General features: G+C 33.1%; 2 protein-coding genes across 2 annotated transcripts; one reads left to right on the top strand and one right to left on the bottom strand.

Annotated features, from left to right (window-relative positions):
* Positions 1-6,208: 6,208 nt before the first annotated feature.
* Positions 6,209-6,664, top strand: LOC108217886 (AP2/ERF and B3 domain-containing transcription factor RAV1). The gene has a single exon (XM_017390789.1). It carries the CDS (start codon positions 6,209-6,211, stop codon positions 6,662-6,664), a length of 456 nt encoding a protein of 151 aa, XP_017246278.1.
* Positions 6,665-7,354: 690 nt separating this feature from the next.
* On the bottom strand, positions 7,355-14,790 carry LOC108205179 (ABC transporter G family member 25). The gene is made up of 3 exons (XM_017375003.2): positions 14,568-14,790; positions 13,498-14,320; positions 7,355-8,651 (listed from the first exon to the last, which is right to left on the bottom strand). The coding sequence occupies exons 1-3, from the start codon at positions 14,664-14,666 to the stop codon at positions 7,627-7,629; spliced, it is 1,947 nt and encodes a 648-aa protein (XP_017230492.1). The 5' UTR covers positions 14,667-14,790; the 3' UTR covers positions 7,355-7,626.
* Between the last annotated feature and the right edge of the window lie 4,362 nt (positions 14,791-19,152).

Here is a 19,152-nt window from a genome sequence, read left to right as displayed (position 1 = left end):
AATATTCACACAAACATGGCTCAGATCCCATACCAGATGATATCAAATCTACGCCCGCAAATAACAACTGCATGGAGGCTTAAAGTCAGAGTAACGAGGATTTGGCAAGCCATTACTCAGCAGGGAGATATAGTTGGTATAAACTGTATTTTCGTCGATGAATTGGTAAGTGAAACCAATTCTTTACCTACCAATTATTCATCCTCAGGGTTTATTAGATTAATGATGGTATTTCTGCACTACTAGGGAGGCCGTATTCGGGCCTGGATTGCTGCTGCAAACATGAATCAACTTCAGGGTTTGATTACGGAGGGAGAAACCTATAATGTACATAACTTTGTTGTTAGGCAATATGGTGCCATGCAAACTGAAAGATGCTTTGAAAGTAATTTCTTCATCCAATTGTATCATATGACTAACATCTTTGTAGCTGAAGATGTGGATTATATCCAGCGTCATGTGTTTCAGTTCACTAACTTATCAACTATAATCGATGTTGCAAGGGAAAGCAACTTCCTAATCGGTCAGTTTTTTTTGTTTAATACAAGAAATCTATAAAGCCAGTGTAGTTTTCTGTAACTGACTATTCTGTTATGTAGATGTTGTTGGCGTTCTACAACAAGTGCAACCTATGACTACCTACAGGAACAAATATAACCAGCTCAAAAACAGCATTCAGTTTACCATCAACGATTTGAAGTTTGTGTTAATTTTTTAAATCTATGCTTTAATAGAAGTATTGCATGTTGAATCACTGAATATTTGTATCTATATCTTAACAGCAGTCCTGCACAAGTAATATTCTTTGATGAAATGGCGCGATCTCTTGATCAGGAACTCCATAATGCTGGCCAGCATCCAGTAATCCTTATCATATCCAGTGTCAAAGCTCGCATGATCCAAGGTAGTCCTCAAAAGAATAGATTCCTGTTTATTTATATCTTTATAAACACATTGTCAACTTAACGTTTTAGGTGAGGTGAAGTTGACAAACTATCCTGCGACGAGGTTTTTCATGAATCTTCATCATGAAGCTGTGGAGGATCTGAGAGATTCTTTGAGGTTAGTAAATTCTCCTATGTAATTAATGTTTTTGTAAATAAATGTTAACCGATTGAATGGTACAGATTGGCAAATTGGCATCTCCATTGATGTTCGCAAATGAAAGACACCTACAAGAGGACTCTACTACCTCCATCATTCCATGATGCTACTCCAATTATTCAATCGTCTTACTTATCTTATGTAATGTATGGTTCTGTAATAATGTTTGAGAACTTTGTAATTTCTAATTCTGCATTTGGATATGGTTTGCAAGCCATATTAAAAACTTTGTATTATTCTTAAGATAATGGTGTCGTAGGTTTTTATAACTCTGTTTTAAGAACTCTGTATTAAGAACTCTGTAACTCTTATGTCATTTGCAATCTATTTTCAACTATTAACACTTGGGACTTTACCATGCTACGTTTGGTTTAAATCAACTCATTATTTTCACGTTTAAGTATTTATCAAATACATACAATCTCTCTCTTGGCAGTATTATTGAACAAACTACGAATTTTATCAGTTACAAACAAATTTATTATGTCGATGCCCAGCAGCGCGGGCTTAAATACTAGTACATATATATATTACTACTACTATACAGATTCTTGATTAATAATGAGTTTATAAATCAATTTCTCAATGATGAAGATGCAGTGCACAAAAAAACAATAAATAAATAAAAATGATGAATATGCAGTGCACACAAACACACAAAATAAAAGAAAACATCACAACACAGTACCAAATCAAAACAGAGTACTGGAACAAAGCAAAAGAAAATACAAAATGAAAAATGAATCAAAGCCCAATATTTTAATGAAAAATGAAAGCATACAAACAAAATCAGCCCTAATATTTTAATTAGAATATACAAACAAACATAAAATGAAAACATACAAACAAACATAAAATCATACAAACAGAGTAATAATTTTAATGAAAAATGAAAACATAAAAACAAACCTAAAATCATACACAATATCAGCCTTAATATTTTAATTAGAATGTACCTTAAATCAATTTGAAGCCCTAGCTCGAAACCCTAACTTGAAAAACACCTGAAATGAAGACATAGAGACCGAGATTAGAGAAACAAAATCAATTGCATAACAAAAACATAAACAAAATCAAATCGACTGAAACTCCATTTTGAAGAAGCGAATTCGATTGAGCCCTGATATGAGTAAATCGATTGAGCCCCGGTTTACATACTAGAGATTGAGCTCAGAGAGTGAAAGTGAGACGCGAGCCACAGAGTGAAGTGAGACGCGAACTCAGAAAGATTAGCTGGAGCTCAGAGAGATTAGCTGTCGAGAGAGATGAGAGTTTTGTGTTTAGTGAGAGAGAGTTTTGTGTCGAGAGAGAGTTTTGTGTTTTGTCCGAAAAGTTTAAGTGCGGGGATTGTCTGAAATTTTGCCGCTCAGCCCAAATTTTTGCCGCCCAGCCCAAAATATGTGTTGAGTCCATCTACCATTTATATATTAATATTAATATTTATTAATTATTTTACAAAAACGATATTATTTATATTTCCTTTGTTAATTACTATAAACTCATATATTACATATCCATTTATTTTTATTTTTAAAACTTATATATCAATGCAGCTCATATAATTAAAATAGTGGGTTTGTTTTTTTTTGTTTTTTTATTAATTTTAAAAATCTTATATTAACTTTTTTAAATTTTTTATTTTACAAATTCTTATTTTAATTTTTTATGTAAAAAACTCGTATATCAACTTATAACTCACTTATTAAGTTTTATATCACCTAAATATATCACCCGAAATTCTTGTCAAAATAATATTTAATTTAAATACTCTAAGATAACATTCATACATTTATGATCCAAACTTCAACACTTTGTATCTAATATAACATTAGAGTTTTCTCTAAGGTGACACAAAAAACAAAGTGTTAAATAAGACTATAAGTAGTATGTCTAAGGTAACATATTAGCTAACATTCAGTAGGAGGGGGGTCGTAATAGGACATTTATGGTGTAGTGATTTTTGTTTTTGAATACATTTTTATTTGGATTATTTGATTTCTTTGTACTCCAAGAAGACTTGTTCTGCATCTTAAGGTTGCATTTGTTCGCATCTAAGAAGGAGGTTGAAGGTTGTATTTGAGAAGAATTGAGTTTTCCTATAAACTGGTCAACACGAATGTTGTATATTCGTGGTGGAAACGAGAATATTTATTGTCACTTTTTGAGACGACTTTAAAAAGTAAAAATGATGATAACCTTTATGCTAGCAAAGAGTGGGATAAATTGTGTGGCGTCAATCGACGGTCGCGATCAGACTGTAAGTGTGACACATGGTTGGTTTTCTCTTAATGACGATGAGCGAGCCATGTAGTGGAACTGTCGGGATGTAGACCAGTATCAGTTATTTTTTGTTTTCTTGACTATATGTGTTTAATTGCAGCTCTTCCTTTGAATCTGTTTAATTTGTCGTATCTGTATAAATGCACTAGTGATATACTTTGTGTTGTTTTTAATTAAAATGTGGACTCGTTGAGCATTCAATTGCTCATACTTGCAATTATTAATTCTCTATAAATAGTAAAGACTACTCAATATGCCACGGATACGAAGGACAGTCCGGAAGCGCACAATAGCAAGGGCAATGACAAGGCGTGGGGCCGTTACAAGATGAAGGGTGTGATGGCTAGTTCTTGTGTCAATGGTATTTATGTTTATTTTAGTTGTTTGTATTTCTGAACTTATTGTTGTAATAATATTCTAAATTAGCTATAAGCGGATAATCGACCCTGGTCTTGCGGGGCCGAGTTATGTAATATAAGACAGGTTTGCCGAATAGCGCAGCAGCCTAGATACAAGAGATACAGATCTCGGGGCATTACAGATACATACATGATCAAAGTCAAGATTTTATTTCACTAAAAATAAAAAGATTTGGTGATAATATAACAGTTAATCATATTTAAATTCGAACGGAAAATATAAAGTAGATTAAATAGTTATGAATTTTCTAAAAGTATCATATTCTATTAATAAAACCTCATTTTATTTGGTTTAGAATAAAAAGAATTTTTTTTTATTCTAGTCATAAAACCTACTTCTATATGATTTTTAGAAACCCTCCTTCTCTTTTGTTCAGAATATAAAAATGACATGACACCACATATTCTATTTACAAAATCTATTTCTTATTTTTAATGAATTTAGAACATTGAAGTATTATTTATATTTTATATTTAAATATTTTTTATAAATAAAAATATTTTATATATATATATATATATATATATATATTCTTATTATGATGTAAATTTAATTGGTTATCAAATAATAAAACCTGATACTTCATTATACGATATTTAAAAGATATAAAAAAATATAAGTCGTATCTAATTACACAATTTACTTGTATTTGATTTTTATAAATCTGCCTTCTATTTTATTTAGAACTCAAAAAGAAGAGAACATATTCAATTTGAAAACTTGTTTTGATTTGATTTAAAACATCTAATGTATAAATTTTATCTTATATTTAAATATTATATACGAATTATTATTGTATAATCCTAACCTTTTTCAAGGAATAAGATATAACGCTTCGTATATAGTTGTTAGTGTTACCAAACAACCAAATTATTATCATTATGCAGAGTATAAGAATATAATTAGAAGCCAGTCATATCATTTTGAAAAACATACCTCGAGGAGCAACAGATCTCCCGACTACTTTCCCGAATTTGTAACATGTACAACATGTTCAAGGAACATGTTGAAGGTTTTCTTAAATAATCGAAATATGAAATTAGGGGATTTCAGATTTTTAATTGTTTGAGACTGGAGAGATGTCTCGACTTGATAGATGTCGGATATTTTTGCGAGTTACATGCGATCAAGTCAACACAGCTATGTTAGATTAGATTTTTATCAGAGCGCTATATTTAGGAGTAGGAGTAGTTGATATATCTACGTTATCATGGTTTATAGATTTGAAGGATGTCGATATTTTCTATAATTAATTAGAAATGATTCCGGATTACATAGAGACGAAATAATTAACGAAGAACTAAGATTAGTTATTATTAAAAATGTTGAGAGATTACTTAGCAACACGAAATAAGCGGTTACACAAGAAAACGATGCTGTTTGACCTGCACCGTTTAACATTGATGTACAAGAAGTTTGGAAATTGGACCAGAAAGGATTCCTTGTTCACTGATCATTTTATCTTTGTTGCACAATGCATCGTGCATTGTACATTCGTTTATGAAATGTATCATCATGTACAAAAAAAATGAAGAATATCCAGCAAGAGAATATATAGGCAACAATTTATTCTATGTTCTATTTCAACATATCACTGCTCGACAACCATCATATAAAACAAGTTCTCTTTTTGTGAATCGACATCTAAGGTCCAGACCTATATATACTTGAAAATGATGTTTTCTGTAGAGTGTAGGATCGTTCGCATCATTTCTTCATCAAATTTAGCAAGTAGTAGGAAGAATATAATTAAGAGTGATTCAGAAGATAAGAAACTCAACTCATCAGTTCATACATATAGATAACTTCTATAAGTTGACCTTTTAGAATGAAAAGGAATCACATTTGTCATAATAAAAGTAAGAGGGTATCCAGATCCTAAAGTTGCTACTTCTATTCTGCATTCTGTGACCACTTCTCATGTGTTGTGTAATTTGTAATCATACATCTCCCTAAGGTGTACTTCTCTCTTGCTTTCCAATAAATAAGATGAATTTCATTCAAATTAATTAGTGCTAGATGCACAAAATTGTGTACAGAAAGTTTGTACATAATGACATGGCAATTGATGTGGTGGTATTAATTAGGGTTGTTGATGTAAGTAGAGGGGCTCATTCTGGTTAAAACTCATCGCATGTCATTATGTACAAGTACATGATTATGTACACAAAACATTTTCCTTTCATTTAACAGTCTCGTAGGTTAAACGCGTGCATGCACACTTCTAATTCCTCACTTCCACTCGTGTGCTAGTCAGTATATAAAGGCACGTTTGCATCATTGCATGTAATTGGGTTTGTAGTTCTATTCATCTTACATATGCTACAAAGCAAGCTCTATGTAATGCATCAATAGCACATATTCAATTGAAGCAACATAAGTATCAGCCAAGCATTCTTTGGTAATGGATCAAGAAATGGATGTAGTCTTACCACCTGAAAGAGTGAAGCTCTTCGACAAGGTGGTGACATCAAGCGATATCAAACAGCATCGTCTTGCCATTCCCAAGTACCATGCCAGGATGCACTTTCCACTGCCTGATCCATCGGACTCAAAAGGTTCACTGTTGCGTATGCAAGACAATGAAGGAAAAATGTGGAGATTCAGGTTTATATTTTGGAAAAGTTATCAGGGTTATGTACTCACAAGTGAGTGGAACCAATTTGTGAGGGAGAAAGGCCTCAGTGCTGGAGACACTGTCTGGTTTTATCGCTCCACAGCACCAGACATGCAACTCTACATTGACTATACTTCACAAGCCAAAAGTGATGTTGCTACGTCGAATTCAGATGTATTTGAACAGACACCAGATGTTCGAGAGTTCAAGTTGTTCGGGGTCACTATAAACTTTAGTTTATGATCCTATCAAAACTTTCTCCGTACACTTCAAAATTTTAGGAGAATATTAAAAATCTAAACCAGTAATAAGAGATCCTCAAATTGTAATCACGAAGCCAAGTTATTCTGACATGTTATGGATTCATTTATCAATCAAATAGTATGATTTCCTTAACTCCTATATATGGTTGTTAACATAGTTGACGGAATTAATGACCCAAGATTTCGTCAAAAAAAAAATTGACCCAAGATTGAATCGAAGCCAGAAAAATACTGATTCGAATTCATATGTCTCAAATCAAATTTATATCAGATTCTCACATTTTCCATTTTTAGTTAGTTTGTACTCTCGAGTGTTAACATATTAATTATGACCTGCGCCGCCAAGCTAAACTCGAGATTGGGAAATTTTCAAACATCTGATGGGGTGATCTCAGGCAGCCCTAAACATCTATGCTTCGATTGTTAGCTCATAAGTAGGTAGACCTGGGCCTTGGGGTAACATAAGCTCATTTATTTGATTGAATAAAAGAAAAAATCTGATTTGAGGAAAAAATGAGTGGAACGGAGGGAGTAATGTTTCCCAGAATTTGATGTGCTAGAAACATAAATCAGCCCGAAAGTTTGATCAATAACAACTTCTATACTGATGCTTAATGTAATAAATAACAAGAATAGTTTCGATGAAGAAATAGTTTGCAGGATTACACAGTTGCTAAATAATTTTATTGATGGAATTAATATAAATTCTCATAAACTTGGTCATGAAACATCGGCAAATGCACATTTTCATTTTGCCAGTTTCCAGAAGCATTGAGCAACATTAAAGAACATTCTTACTCTCTCTAGCTACCTTTACATTGTAGGTCCTTTGATACTTGACATTGAACCACATGAGTTAGTATAATTATATCAATTGACCTATTCTACAACCTCCCATCATAAGAACTCGAAGTCACTGCGAAAATGTGCTCAGATTTTTCCTCATGAGGTGATTCTCCTCAATGCAAAGTATGCGATCATCCGATACATTATGAACATGAAAAACATTATCATAATGCTCATACCAGGGTGGATTTGGTTTCCGATATCTTCTTCTATGAACTTGCAACTAGCTCTGTTAAATCGGTGGCCATGAGAGCACCCGAGAAGGGATGCAATTTCGTTTCCCTGTCCATATTGGACGTTGATTAGAAGCCGATAACTATAAAATGTAGTGGAAAGGTATTTGATCCAGGCCAAGCAGGAGGGCACCTTGTGCACGTAGTATCCTCCTGTTAACACGAATGCTAGCATTGTGACGGTTACAATTGTGGAGGCTCGTTTAGCATCCATGATTATTGCTCCGAAAGCAAGGCCTAGCCCTTGTGACACAAGGACATATCCTAGAAGGACTAATACAGTCAGAAGAAAAGCTCCAACTTCAGGTTTCAATCCGGTCATCCAGTACGTTATCGCGATAAACATTGTGGGAAGAATGAGCTCCATAGGCAGATCCCCGACAATGTGTGCCATGAAATAGGATGACAATGTGTACATACCAGAAGCCCTTTCTTTGATGAAAATGGCTCGCTCTTGTGGGAACACAAACACCGCGTTAAAAGATGGAAAAACTCCCCAAAAGATGGAAATCACGAAGAGAAGACCAAGCCGGTCTTGAACATCATGATAATCCGAGTGCCACCACATTGAACCAGCTAACAATGAAGCTGCAAGCACCTGGAAAACCCTGAGTGAGTTGAGGGTTTCGTGTTTTCGCTCTTTTAAACTTCGTTGCATGAGAATGCCGAATTGATTGAACCAAGTTGAAATGCAGGTTGAGCAGGCATTGCGGTTCGGATTTTGAGTGACTCCGGTGGATTGGATTTTGGTCTCTGTTGGGATGAGGTTTGTGGCTTCCATGCAAAGTGCTTTCACCCTGGGAGCTACCAAGTTGTTGTAGGAGGATACAAGTACTTGTTTTACATTTGGTTTGTCTGTCTCTGTTGCACCCTCAAGTTGACACACGCCTGAAAAATACATCAAACCAAATTAATTAGCAAAAATATATTTTCTTGTGTGACTAGAATTAATATGATCCTGTTAAATAATGCTCCCAATATCTTTAGGTTTTGGGAGAATTGATTACTGAACATGTATGAGAGCTTAGTCTTACGGGAGACTGAGTTCGACTTCCTGCGATCTCTAATATTTGTGTTACACGCTCAACCCATAAATAGACTTTCAAATAAGGGAACAATGTTAAAATATAATATGATCCCGGTAAACCCTCCCTAACACTTCAACTCCTATCATTATGTAAAATATCCGTTATTTTTCTCATGCACTCATCTTATGTTCGAATTATCGACCTCCCGGAAAGTATAAGAAAAATAATATTTATGTACACAATTGACAACAACATGCAACAAGTTGTCAGCAGAAACATAATGCATAACTTATTAGTGAGTGATTAGGTAATATTCCACTCTGATAAATTAGATCCCAGATTTGCCAAATCACTATTTGACATATGTTTAGGACCAGCAATTATAAAATTAGGAAGATCTTTACAATCATACATTACCATGTTCCATGTAGCCACACATAATATAATATTACAGTCTTTATGGACATATTGTTAAGGAGGGTGTCATGGTCCATAAATGAAAGTCAGTTGATCAAAACATATAATAAATAATTAAGTACACTTAAATCGCACTAAAATTATAAAATTCTTGTCTACTCGATAATGCAATTAACTAATGTGATGTGCCTAAAAGTGAGTCATAAGTATGTTCCTGATCCTTTCCTTGATATATTCTCTCACACTTGTACTAATAAAATTATTCCATAACAACTTTTTATAGGGAAGCTGAAATTATGTTATAATAGTTGTGAAATTATATAATGATCAGAGACAGAATCATGTTATAACAATCATTTATCGAAATGAAAGACAGAAATTATATTATAATAATAATTATTAAAATTATAGACGGAATGTATGCTGTAACAATTATCTGTCATTTCGATAAGTATAACAAAGTAGTGTAGAAATTGAAGATGATTGTTGTGGGAAGGTGTGGTTCCACTAAAGCTGGGTGGTAGCTGCACAAAAAAGGGAGGAAAGAAGGAGATATACGCAGGGGCCATGGGTGTTGCAGCCTCCCCCACCATCACTGATGAATTGTTAAACACAAAAGAAGAGAGGACTGAGGATATGATTCATATTTTTCTTTTTCTTGATTCTTATTTCATATAGACGGTGTCTAATGACTCTAATCCTAACACGTGGTGGGTGACATAAACATTCCATGGTATAATTAATTAATGCAGGAATTCATTTGCATAATGCATCTACATGTGTATGGAGAAAGATCTTGGACAACTAGTCGGCAAAAATAATTAAAAGAATGTGAAAAATATTATTTTTCCTTTAATAAAGATAGAGGATAAGAAAAAGAGGTTTGATATTTTTTATAAGCTCCTAGTGGGAATGTGGGATCAAATAAAGGTGACAAGTGTCAGCTGACTGATAAAGAAATATAAGTTCATGTCTATCTATATATATAATAATATTTGATTTATTTTATTCCATTTTTCGAGCAGAATACGAGAGAACGAAACAAATTCGAATCGCTGCTGGCGCAAGAGGTTGCATCATCTTCCTTAAGTGATATAACCATCATAATTAATAACCTAACACCATATTACGAAATGATTACCCCTAACTTTGGTCCAGATTAGTGCAAAAGGTGGCTTTGAATTTCAAGTCAAAATAATAAACCACTCATCATGTATTAAGGGGTTCTGAAGATAGACCAACTGACCAAGGGCCGTGGCATATCCCACCAGTCTATTATTGGGAACAAAAGTAGGCGTAAGCAAATAATTTTATCATCACACTATTCCGTTCAAATCTCGACGATAAAACATTTGAAATTTACGTAACGTACTATTATTCAGATCAATATATTTCTATAAAATTAATTATATTTATGAAATTCGGACAGAAAAGGTCGAGAATTGAAGTTACGGAATACGACTTTTGTGAAGGTATGCTAGGTGAGGAACCACTGAAACACACGAGTTAGTGTCTGTGTTTCGCACGGGCTATCTCGAGAGATTTATCCAAAAAAAATTATATAGTAATTCCGGTGCTCTTCTCAAGGCGTTCCATAACGTTATGGATCAAAATCGGGATGAGTGGTGAAGCTACATGGGCTACACATACATGGTACATAGCCAAGTGATGAATCAAGCAAATTTGAATGTCGCATATCTTTCGGTATCAGAAGAAAGTGTTTGACAAATGACATGATCTCTACAACTACTGTATATATATCTTTAAAGTCCATAAGACCATAATGGCACTCTCTGTAGTGCCAAGAAACGGACAGGATGGCCCATTTGGGTGCTCAATTTATAGCTTTAGAATAATATATTGGCTATGATTTGCATATTTTAGTGGCCCCCATGGGTACTATTGATAGATCCCACATTGGAAAATAGCACTTATTAGCACTTGGGGAAAAATGATTCTAAAGCGATATCTCCTTGGATCACTTCCACAGTTCCAAAACAAAAAGGGGCTAAAATCTATGTCTTTTAGCCATTATTTCCTCAGTTTTTTATGCTAGATCAGATCTATCTCTAACCATAAATCTTGCACATCGTGAATCTAAGCGATAGTCTTACGTACTCATCAACACCCACCGCCATTACCACGACGAATACAATCATGTTCTAAATTCTTATTTCCATACTCGGTGTTAAAAATCGTTATGATATTCATTTTTAAACGGAGTGCTAAAAACCTGATCAAATACTCATTGAAAAATTATTCATTTGACTTGAACTCTCGAGCCCAGTCGACTGAATTTCATAATAATGACAGTAACAAGATTAATATTTTACTTATTTAGCATTTATATAATCTCTTTAACAATTGGAAAAAGAAGAGGTTACATTATTAAGATTATTACAGTAATTAGGACTAGACAGGCCAGGTTGTTGGCTATGTCCCTTTGCGCATGAAAGTTAGGATATATATCTGGCACGGACAGGGAATAAACTAAGGGGGTGTTTGGGGAGGGCTTATAAATCCGGCTTCTGGATTATAAGTTATAAGCACTTATTCGTACCGTTTGTGTAAGAAGTCAAGAAGCACTTATAAAAAGCTACGAATGCTAGCTTTGTTTCAGGACTTCTGCTTATTTGCCAAACACTTTAACCACTTATAAGTCTTAATTTACTTCTGACTTCTTCTCCACTTCTTTACTTTAAGCAAAAAGCACTTATTTTAACCTTACCCAAACGCCCACTAAGTACGTAGCAAACACATAATTAAGAGTTTAGTAGTATAATATTCTCAAAAAAAAAAAAAGAGTTTAGTAGTATAATATTACCGGTATATACTTGTCCTAAAGAATTTAGAACATGAGTTCACTTAAATACTCGGTGCATATTATAATATATATATATAAAAGATCTAGTTTCATTTTTAGTATATTATAATATATTAGAATGCGGGACGGTGAGAATAATAAAAATGATATTATCGTATTATAGAATAACATGATATATGTTGAAGACCGGAACAATACAGTATATAGAATAATTATTACACAAATTATTTAGAAGATTAAGGAACAATCGTTATTACAGTTCTCTCGGTATAAATCTATCTATATAGTAAAAATATAGTACAACACTATATTATACCAAAAAATACATTTGACATCCTAGGATCACTGGTCAAATAAGATTTCCTCTAACTACTTAAATATAGTGTATGTTTGGTAAATAAGACTTCTGACTTTTTTTTGTCAAGCAACCCACTTCTAGTTTTTGTGATACGTTTGTGTGAAAAAGCATAAAAACTTGTTAAAAGTCTAGAGTTTCAGAACTTATACTTCTTTCCCAAACAGTTGAATCACTTATAAGTCTTAATTTAATTCTCACTTTTAATTTACTTTATTTTAAAGTAAATAAGCATTTTCTTAAACCTACCCAAACGGTCTCATACTTAGGTGGTGTTTGGGAAGCGCAAGCAAGAAGCACTTCTTATTTGAAGAAGCTGCTTCTACTTTTTTAACCGGTTTATAAAAAAAGCCAAAAATATTATCGAAGTTAGAGAATTGTAGATTCTATTTTAAAATTTCTACTTCTTACTGCCGCTTAGATAAGCTATATATTTGACATATTTACTTCAATATTGGTAAGAAAAGCCTTGACACAAGTTGTAATGTTGGTAAGCAGCAAGTGGAGAGATGTAAAAATTTATAATCCTAGTGTTGCCCGGGACCTATAGCTAACTGCGCCTGTGGACCAAGCTTTTGTCTGCCTTACAATCTAGTGCTCACAATAAGTTTTAACACGACCATATCCAATTAATTTTGTCCTATATTTTTCCATACGGTCTGTACAGGAGCCTGGAAAAATAAAAGTCAACATGGCTGCTCCTATCGCCAACTTGCCCATCCATTTCACGGAAAAGGAGATTTCACTTGAAACAGCCGATTCTCGATACGAATAAAAGGTCCTACTCTTGTATATATGCGTCTGCGCTCTCACATGGATACCCTATGGAATAAATCATTGTACAGTCGACTTTAACCTCAATTTTCGAAATAATGTCATCCGCATATTTACATACATATTTAGTCACTAGTGTCATTCCTACTTAAAATATATTGCAAGAAACAGAGTCGAAACTAGAACCATACCTAGTCACTAGTGTCATTTCTACTCCCGTAAATAACACTACAAAAAATAGAGTCGAAATTGAACGAGAATATGATTCAAGTAATTTTACGACATGGTAACAAACTAATGTATATATACCATAAAGGCAAGAAATTGTGTACGTACCGTTAGCGAGGTCGAGCAGAAAATCAGCAGGATTCATGGGAAAAGACGGCGAAAATCCAATAGACTCGAAATAATTCATAGATTCACTGCCTTTCCCGAAATAGATACTCCTCCCTTCGGACAACACCAAAACCTTATCAAACATCTGATAAACCCTGCTCGACGGCTGATGCACTGACGTCACCACCGTCTTCCCCTTCGCCGCTAGGGATTTTAACGTGGAGAGAAGGCGGTGAGCTGCCGTGGAGTCCAGCCCTGAAGTGGGCTCGTCGAGGACTAATAAGCTAGGGTTTATGAGCATTTCATGAGCTATGCTCACTCTTTTGCGCTCTCCACCCGAGACTCCGCGAATGAAGCTGTTTCCTATGAGGGTGTTCTCGCATTTGTCGAGCCCTAGCTCGGTGATGATTGATGTGGCGATCGCGATTTTTTCGGGTTTGGAGAGGGTGGACGGGAGGCGGAGGAGGGAGCAGAAGATTAGGGTTTCTTTGACGGTCAGGTGAGGGTAGAGAACGTCGTCTTGGGTGACGAACCCGGTTCGTTTGAGGACCGGTTTAGTCAGTTTTCGACCGTTGGCGAGGATTGAACCGGTCAGGTTTTGGCCGTGGAGTCTGCCAGCGAGGGCATTGAGGAGAGTTGATTTGCCGCTCCCTGATGGGCCGAGAACGGCCAGGATTTCTCCGGGAGAAACCGTGCCGGTTATGTTGGTTAAAATGATCTTTTCTTGACTCGTCTGCGTAGGATCCGGTAAATTGAACATTTTTGTGAGGTTCGTGGTTGAGACGTTGTCTTGTACCCTCACCCGGTAGCACACGTCTAAGAACTGCAATAAAAGTAACAAAAAATTAATTTCATATAAGTCAAAATTATGAGTCAACTCAAGTCAAGTAGGTGTATAGTACTCCAATTATCGATCACTCTCATAATTCTCGAAATCTAGCTGTAACACACATATATTCGTCGGTGTGACATTTCTCAAATCCTAACCAGTCTCGTCCTAATTCCGTCACTGCGTGTAAGCTCATTTGCTTAGTGGTAATATTAGTACAAGTATGTTAGAGATGAGTTACCTTGAGAGTGATGGGGAAGCATGAGAACATTATGGACGGGAAGTTATGTGAATCCATAGGAGGTGTACTTTTGGGTGGCTCTCCAAGAGTTTCAGCCATATTTGTTTCCTATAACAAGGAATGATTTTGAGGTGGGAGAGGAGAGATATAGAGATGAAATGAGAGAGAGAGAGCAGAGAGGAGAGAGTATACGAGGGAAGAGTAAATAAGATAGAGTAGATGAAGAACTGGAGGAGGGGTATTTATTTGCTTCTGACTGCGGAGGCCAACAGAAATAGTGATACGTGGCACTTGTTGAGCTGCCAGCTGGCACTGTAGTGCTTCTTTTTTGTTTTGTTTTTTTTAATTCTGTTTGCTTTTTTAGTGTATGGCTTTTTGATTTTGGGATCGTGGGTGAGATAGGCAGCCATATCCATTTCTAAAAATTATGCTGGAAATTTGCATCAGAAATGTGATTTGTTTGGTTGGATCAGGAAACTGGGCTACATTCAAACTTGATTCGGAAAAAATTAAACTGGACTCAAATTGGATGAATTTATCTTGGTCAGTATTCATTTGATATTTTATCGAGGATGAGAATCGATATCCTTTATTAATAAGCGAAACCACATTTCAGTGGAACATCGGTACCAAAAGTACCAAAATTTGGTCATTTTCACGGTGATTAGGATTTTATAATCATTATTATACTATTATCACAAGACTTCTATATCGAATAGAATTTTATTATTTAAGACTTCAATATTCATTAGGACAATGAAAGATTTATGTATTGACTAGAATTTTATATTAAAGACTTCAATATTTATTTGGACAATGTTATATAATTTTTTATTTAATAACAATAATTATTATAGAATTATGAAAAAAAAATTCATATTGTTAGGATTTTTATAGTTATTATTATACATTGTTAGGATTTTATAATTATTATTATACAATTATGAAAAGACTTCTATATTGATTTGGATTTTATTATTAAAAATTTCAATCTTGGTTAAGATTTTATAATTATTATTATACTACTATAAAAAAGGCTTCTATAGTGTTTAGGATTTTGTAATATAACATTTATCCTATCCGCATAGTTAAAGCGCTAACAATTTAACTTATGAAACAGTTCTATAAAATTCATATCAAAATTTAATTATCATCATATTATTTTTTTTATAACAATTATTACTATTATCAAAAAACTTCTATATTTATGAGGATTTTGTATTATAACAATTATCTCACTGATAAAATATATTACCAACAAAATTAAAAGTTTTAATTTTTTTAAACTCAAATAATTTAATATACGAAACAACTATGTGAATCTTTTATCATGCTTCAAAGTTCAAATAAACAAGGAGTTCATATTGATATTAATATAATATCCATGTATAGTTTTTATCAATAAGCGGAATCAATATCATCAGAATACTAAATGCCCGCAAGGGTTGGTTTAGCTGGTTAAAGAGGGGAAAAGTATCCTCTTGGTCACAGGTTCGACTCCTGAAGGGAGCAGAATTTGTGATTATGCCTCCTGAATCAGAACCTGTCGCGCTTAGGTGCGGTTTACCTTGGTTCACTGGGCCTCCTGAATCAGAACCTGTCGCGCTTAGGTGCGGTTTACCTTGGTTCACTGGGTTTACCCAGTGCGCACCCGAAGGGTAGCGGCTGCGGGTTCCTACGTTAATAAAAAAAATACTAAATATTAAATTAAGTACCAAACTTTAGTTATTATCATATAATTTTTAATAATTATTATTATTATCATATAACTATGAGAATACTTCCATGTATGATCCGAATTTTTGTAATATAATGATTATCACACCAATAAAATTACTGTCAACAAAGCTACTCATTTTAAAATTTAAAATTCAAGTAAGTTATTTTATAAAAAAAACTTTAATTTGGATATCATCATATAATTTATTTTATTCAGCAATAATAATAATTATACTATTATAAATTTTATAATAAAATAATATCCTACCAATAGCATAATAATGTCAACGAAATTATTTATTTTAATTTTTAAAACTCATACAATTAATTTACGAAACAAATCTATAAAAAATTTATCATATTTCCGAATCAAAATAAACAAGATTCAATACTAATACTAAAGTACCAAAAACTTAGCCATATATTTTTTTAAATAATAATAATCATTATCATTCAGTGCTCTTCGTAAGATTGCGATAAAGACGAATAAGGCGGTGGTAACACTGACTTGACAAATGAAAACTCAAAGAGAATGATGTCATTGTCCATACTGCAACATTGATAAAGATGAATAAGGCGGTGGTAACACTGACTTGACAAATAAAAACTCAAAGAAAATGATGCTATTGTCCATATTGCAACATATAATAAAAGAACCGAAAACAAGACATACATCAAAAAAATTGATATCAAATTAGTTTTTGGAAAGTTAATTAACCGTGTCAAACTAAAATATCAATTTATCAAATAACTACAACACCACTGTTATATCTACAAAAACTCTAACCAAAATTATATATAATGTTTGCCTATTAGATGGATAAATTAATTGCGACTTAAAATTTTGAATTTTTATCCAAGATTAAAGACGCTATACACGAACTTATATGTGTTGATCTTGAATATTATTTTCACAAATTAAAAATCATCAAACAACATTATAATTTTACTAAAATAAAACATACTGTTAGAGTTAAGTTACATGAAGTCCGCATTTAAGTTGTAGTAAGTACCAGTTATAATCTTTTAGTTTGGTCATAAATAATATCTTTATTTATACAACTTTTATATATAATTAACCATATTTAAGTAGTTTCAAATATAATTATTGATTAATCATTAACATCTTTCAACATTAACAATCATTAAGATCACTATTTTACTTATGAATTATATTTCAGAACATAATATAGTGTTTGGTGTTTTATAAAATAAATATTTTATCTTCTGATTGCAACGATTATATCGTAGAACATAACCTGCAAGTCGTCAGATATTTACAAATATTGCACATTAAAAAAATTAAAATTGAAACGAGTAGATTATTTTTAAATAATTTTGGACTCCAATACTCTTATTTTCTGGACTCCATGGAACATGGACCCATATTGTTATGATATAAATTTAAAATAGGATCAAATTTTAATATATAGAAAGTCTTATATTAAATAGCAATAATTTAAATATCATTTAAAACCCGTAATTTAAATAGATATAATAAAAATATGATAATGTAATTAAAAAAGACATTATCCTTCTGATAAATAACAAAATTTAAAATTTTATTTAAACCCGGGTTTGGCACGGGTTATCAACTAGTTCTAATTAAAAGTAAAAGTACGGTAAACTCATAATAATGACATATGATTCATTATAATAAGTACATTGGATTATCAGGTTTAGATATTCGTGACTTATTTATGGGTGACTTATTTATTTTTTTTATCATAAGACTTTCACGTCATTGAATCGTATCGAAATACAATACCGAATAAATCGGAGAGCTTCTTTCATTCATAAAAAACTTTCATATAACCAAAGGACATGTCGAAAAACCCCACAAAAGTAGGTAAAAATTTTGATGTCCGAAAAAAACACTCGAAAGAAAAGCAAAATCCGCGGAACTAAGAAGAAAGGAAAACTTTCATTCAGAAAAATCTACCGACTAACTAAAGGTCATGCAGAGATGGGCCCGGAAATTTAGCCGATAAAACTTTAATGACTGAAAAAAAAAACCCGGATGAAAGACAAAAGTCCGCGAAAAAGAAGAAACTAAAGAGGGAGAGAAAAAAGGAGGAAAGAAAAGAAAGAAAAAATCAAGCACGAAAGATTATGCGAGGCACCGAAACAAAGTCATCAAAAATGACACAATTGTTAATAAACGACAAACAATATCACAATACACGATTTAAAAGCCAACAACTATGGCACTCCCACGAAAGGGGCACAAATATAAAATCAAAGAAACAACAAGTCTTATAACGATAGTTATAAAACAAATCATAAAATCAAAAACTAAATATATAACCAATTACAAACATATAAGACAAATATATTTAAAACCACAAAAACAAACGATTTCGAACTCATACCATTGTCGTGGGGTCAATTCACACGATCCTTACCTTATCGAATATAAATATATGTAATCACTGTTATGTCTAAGATTGAATCGCAATCGCTTATCTCGTCATTGACTCATCTCAATTGATTTATCACCAAATTAAAATCTTGAAGATCGAGTATATCTAAAATTCGGAACGGATCCGTTAGAGAGTATTATTGAGAAAATGAGAACAAATCAAAGAAAAATAAACCGATTCGGAGCTTTTCATCGGTGAAAATCGATGAAATCTCCGACGACAGCCGGAAAAAGAAGAGCGAGAGAGAGAGAGGAGGCCAGCTAGGGTTTATAGTAGATGCTATAACAGTTTTTATATAGATGTTCTCACGATTTGTGGGTGACTTATTGATCACTAAATATTAATTAATAGGTAATTCATAGGTAATTCATTTGAATGATAAAACTAACTTTTATATATAATTATAAAAATAAAATAAATGACTAAAAAATATTTATTATTGA

The sequence above is a fragment of the Daucus carota genome, chromosome 1 (genome assembly GCF_001625215.2).
Source record: "Daucus carota subsp. sativus chromosome 1, DH1 v3.0, whole genome shotgun sequence".
NCBI classification, from domain to species: domain Eukaryota; kingdom Viridiplantae; phylum Streptophyta; class Magnoliopsida; order Apiales; family Apiaceae; genus Daucus; species Daucus carota.
This window is presented reverse-complemented; position numbering and strand designations above follow the sequence as displayed.

What these genes read in the sequence shown, in the direction of transcription:
- LOC108205179 (XM_017375003.2), bottom strand. Translation starts at nt 14,666, where the DNA reads ATGGCTGAAACTCTTGGAGAGCCACCCAAAAGTACACCTCCTATGGAT. An exon ending in GCTTCCCCATCACTCTCAAG is followed by an intron (nt 14,321 to 14,567) that starts GTAACTCATCTC and finishes CTTTTATTGCAG; the next exon opens with TTCTTAGACGTGTGCTACCG. An exon ending in TCTGCTCGACCTCGCTAACG is followed by an intron (nt 8,652 to 13,497) that starts GTACGTACACAA and finishes TGTATTTTTCAG; the next exon opens with GCGTGTGTCAACTTGAGGGT.
- LOC108217886 (XM_017390789.1), top strand. Translation starts at nt 6,209, where the DNA reads ATGGATCAAGAAATGGATGTAGTCTTACCACCTGAAAGAGTGAAGCTC.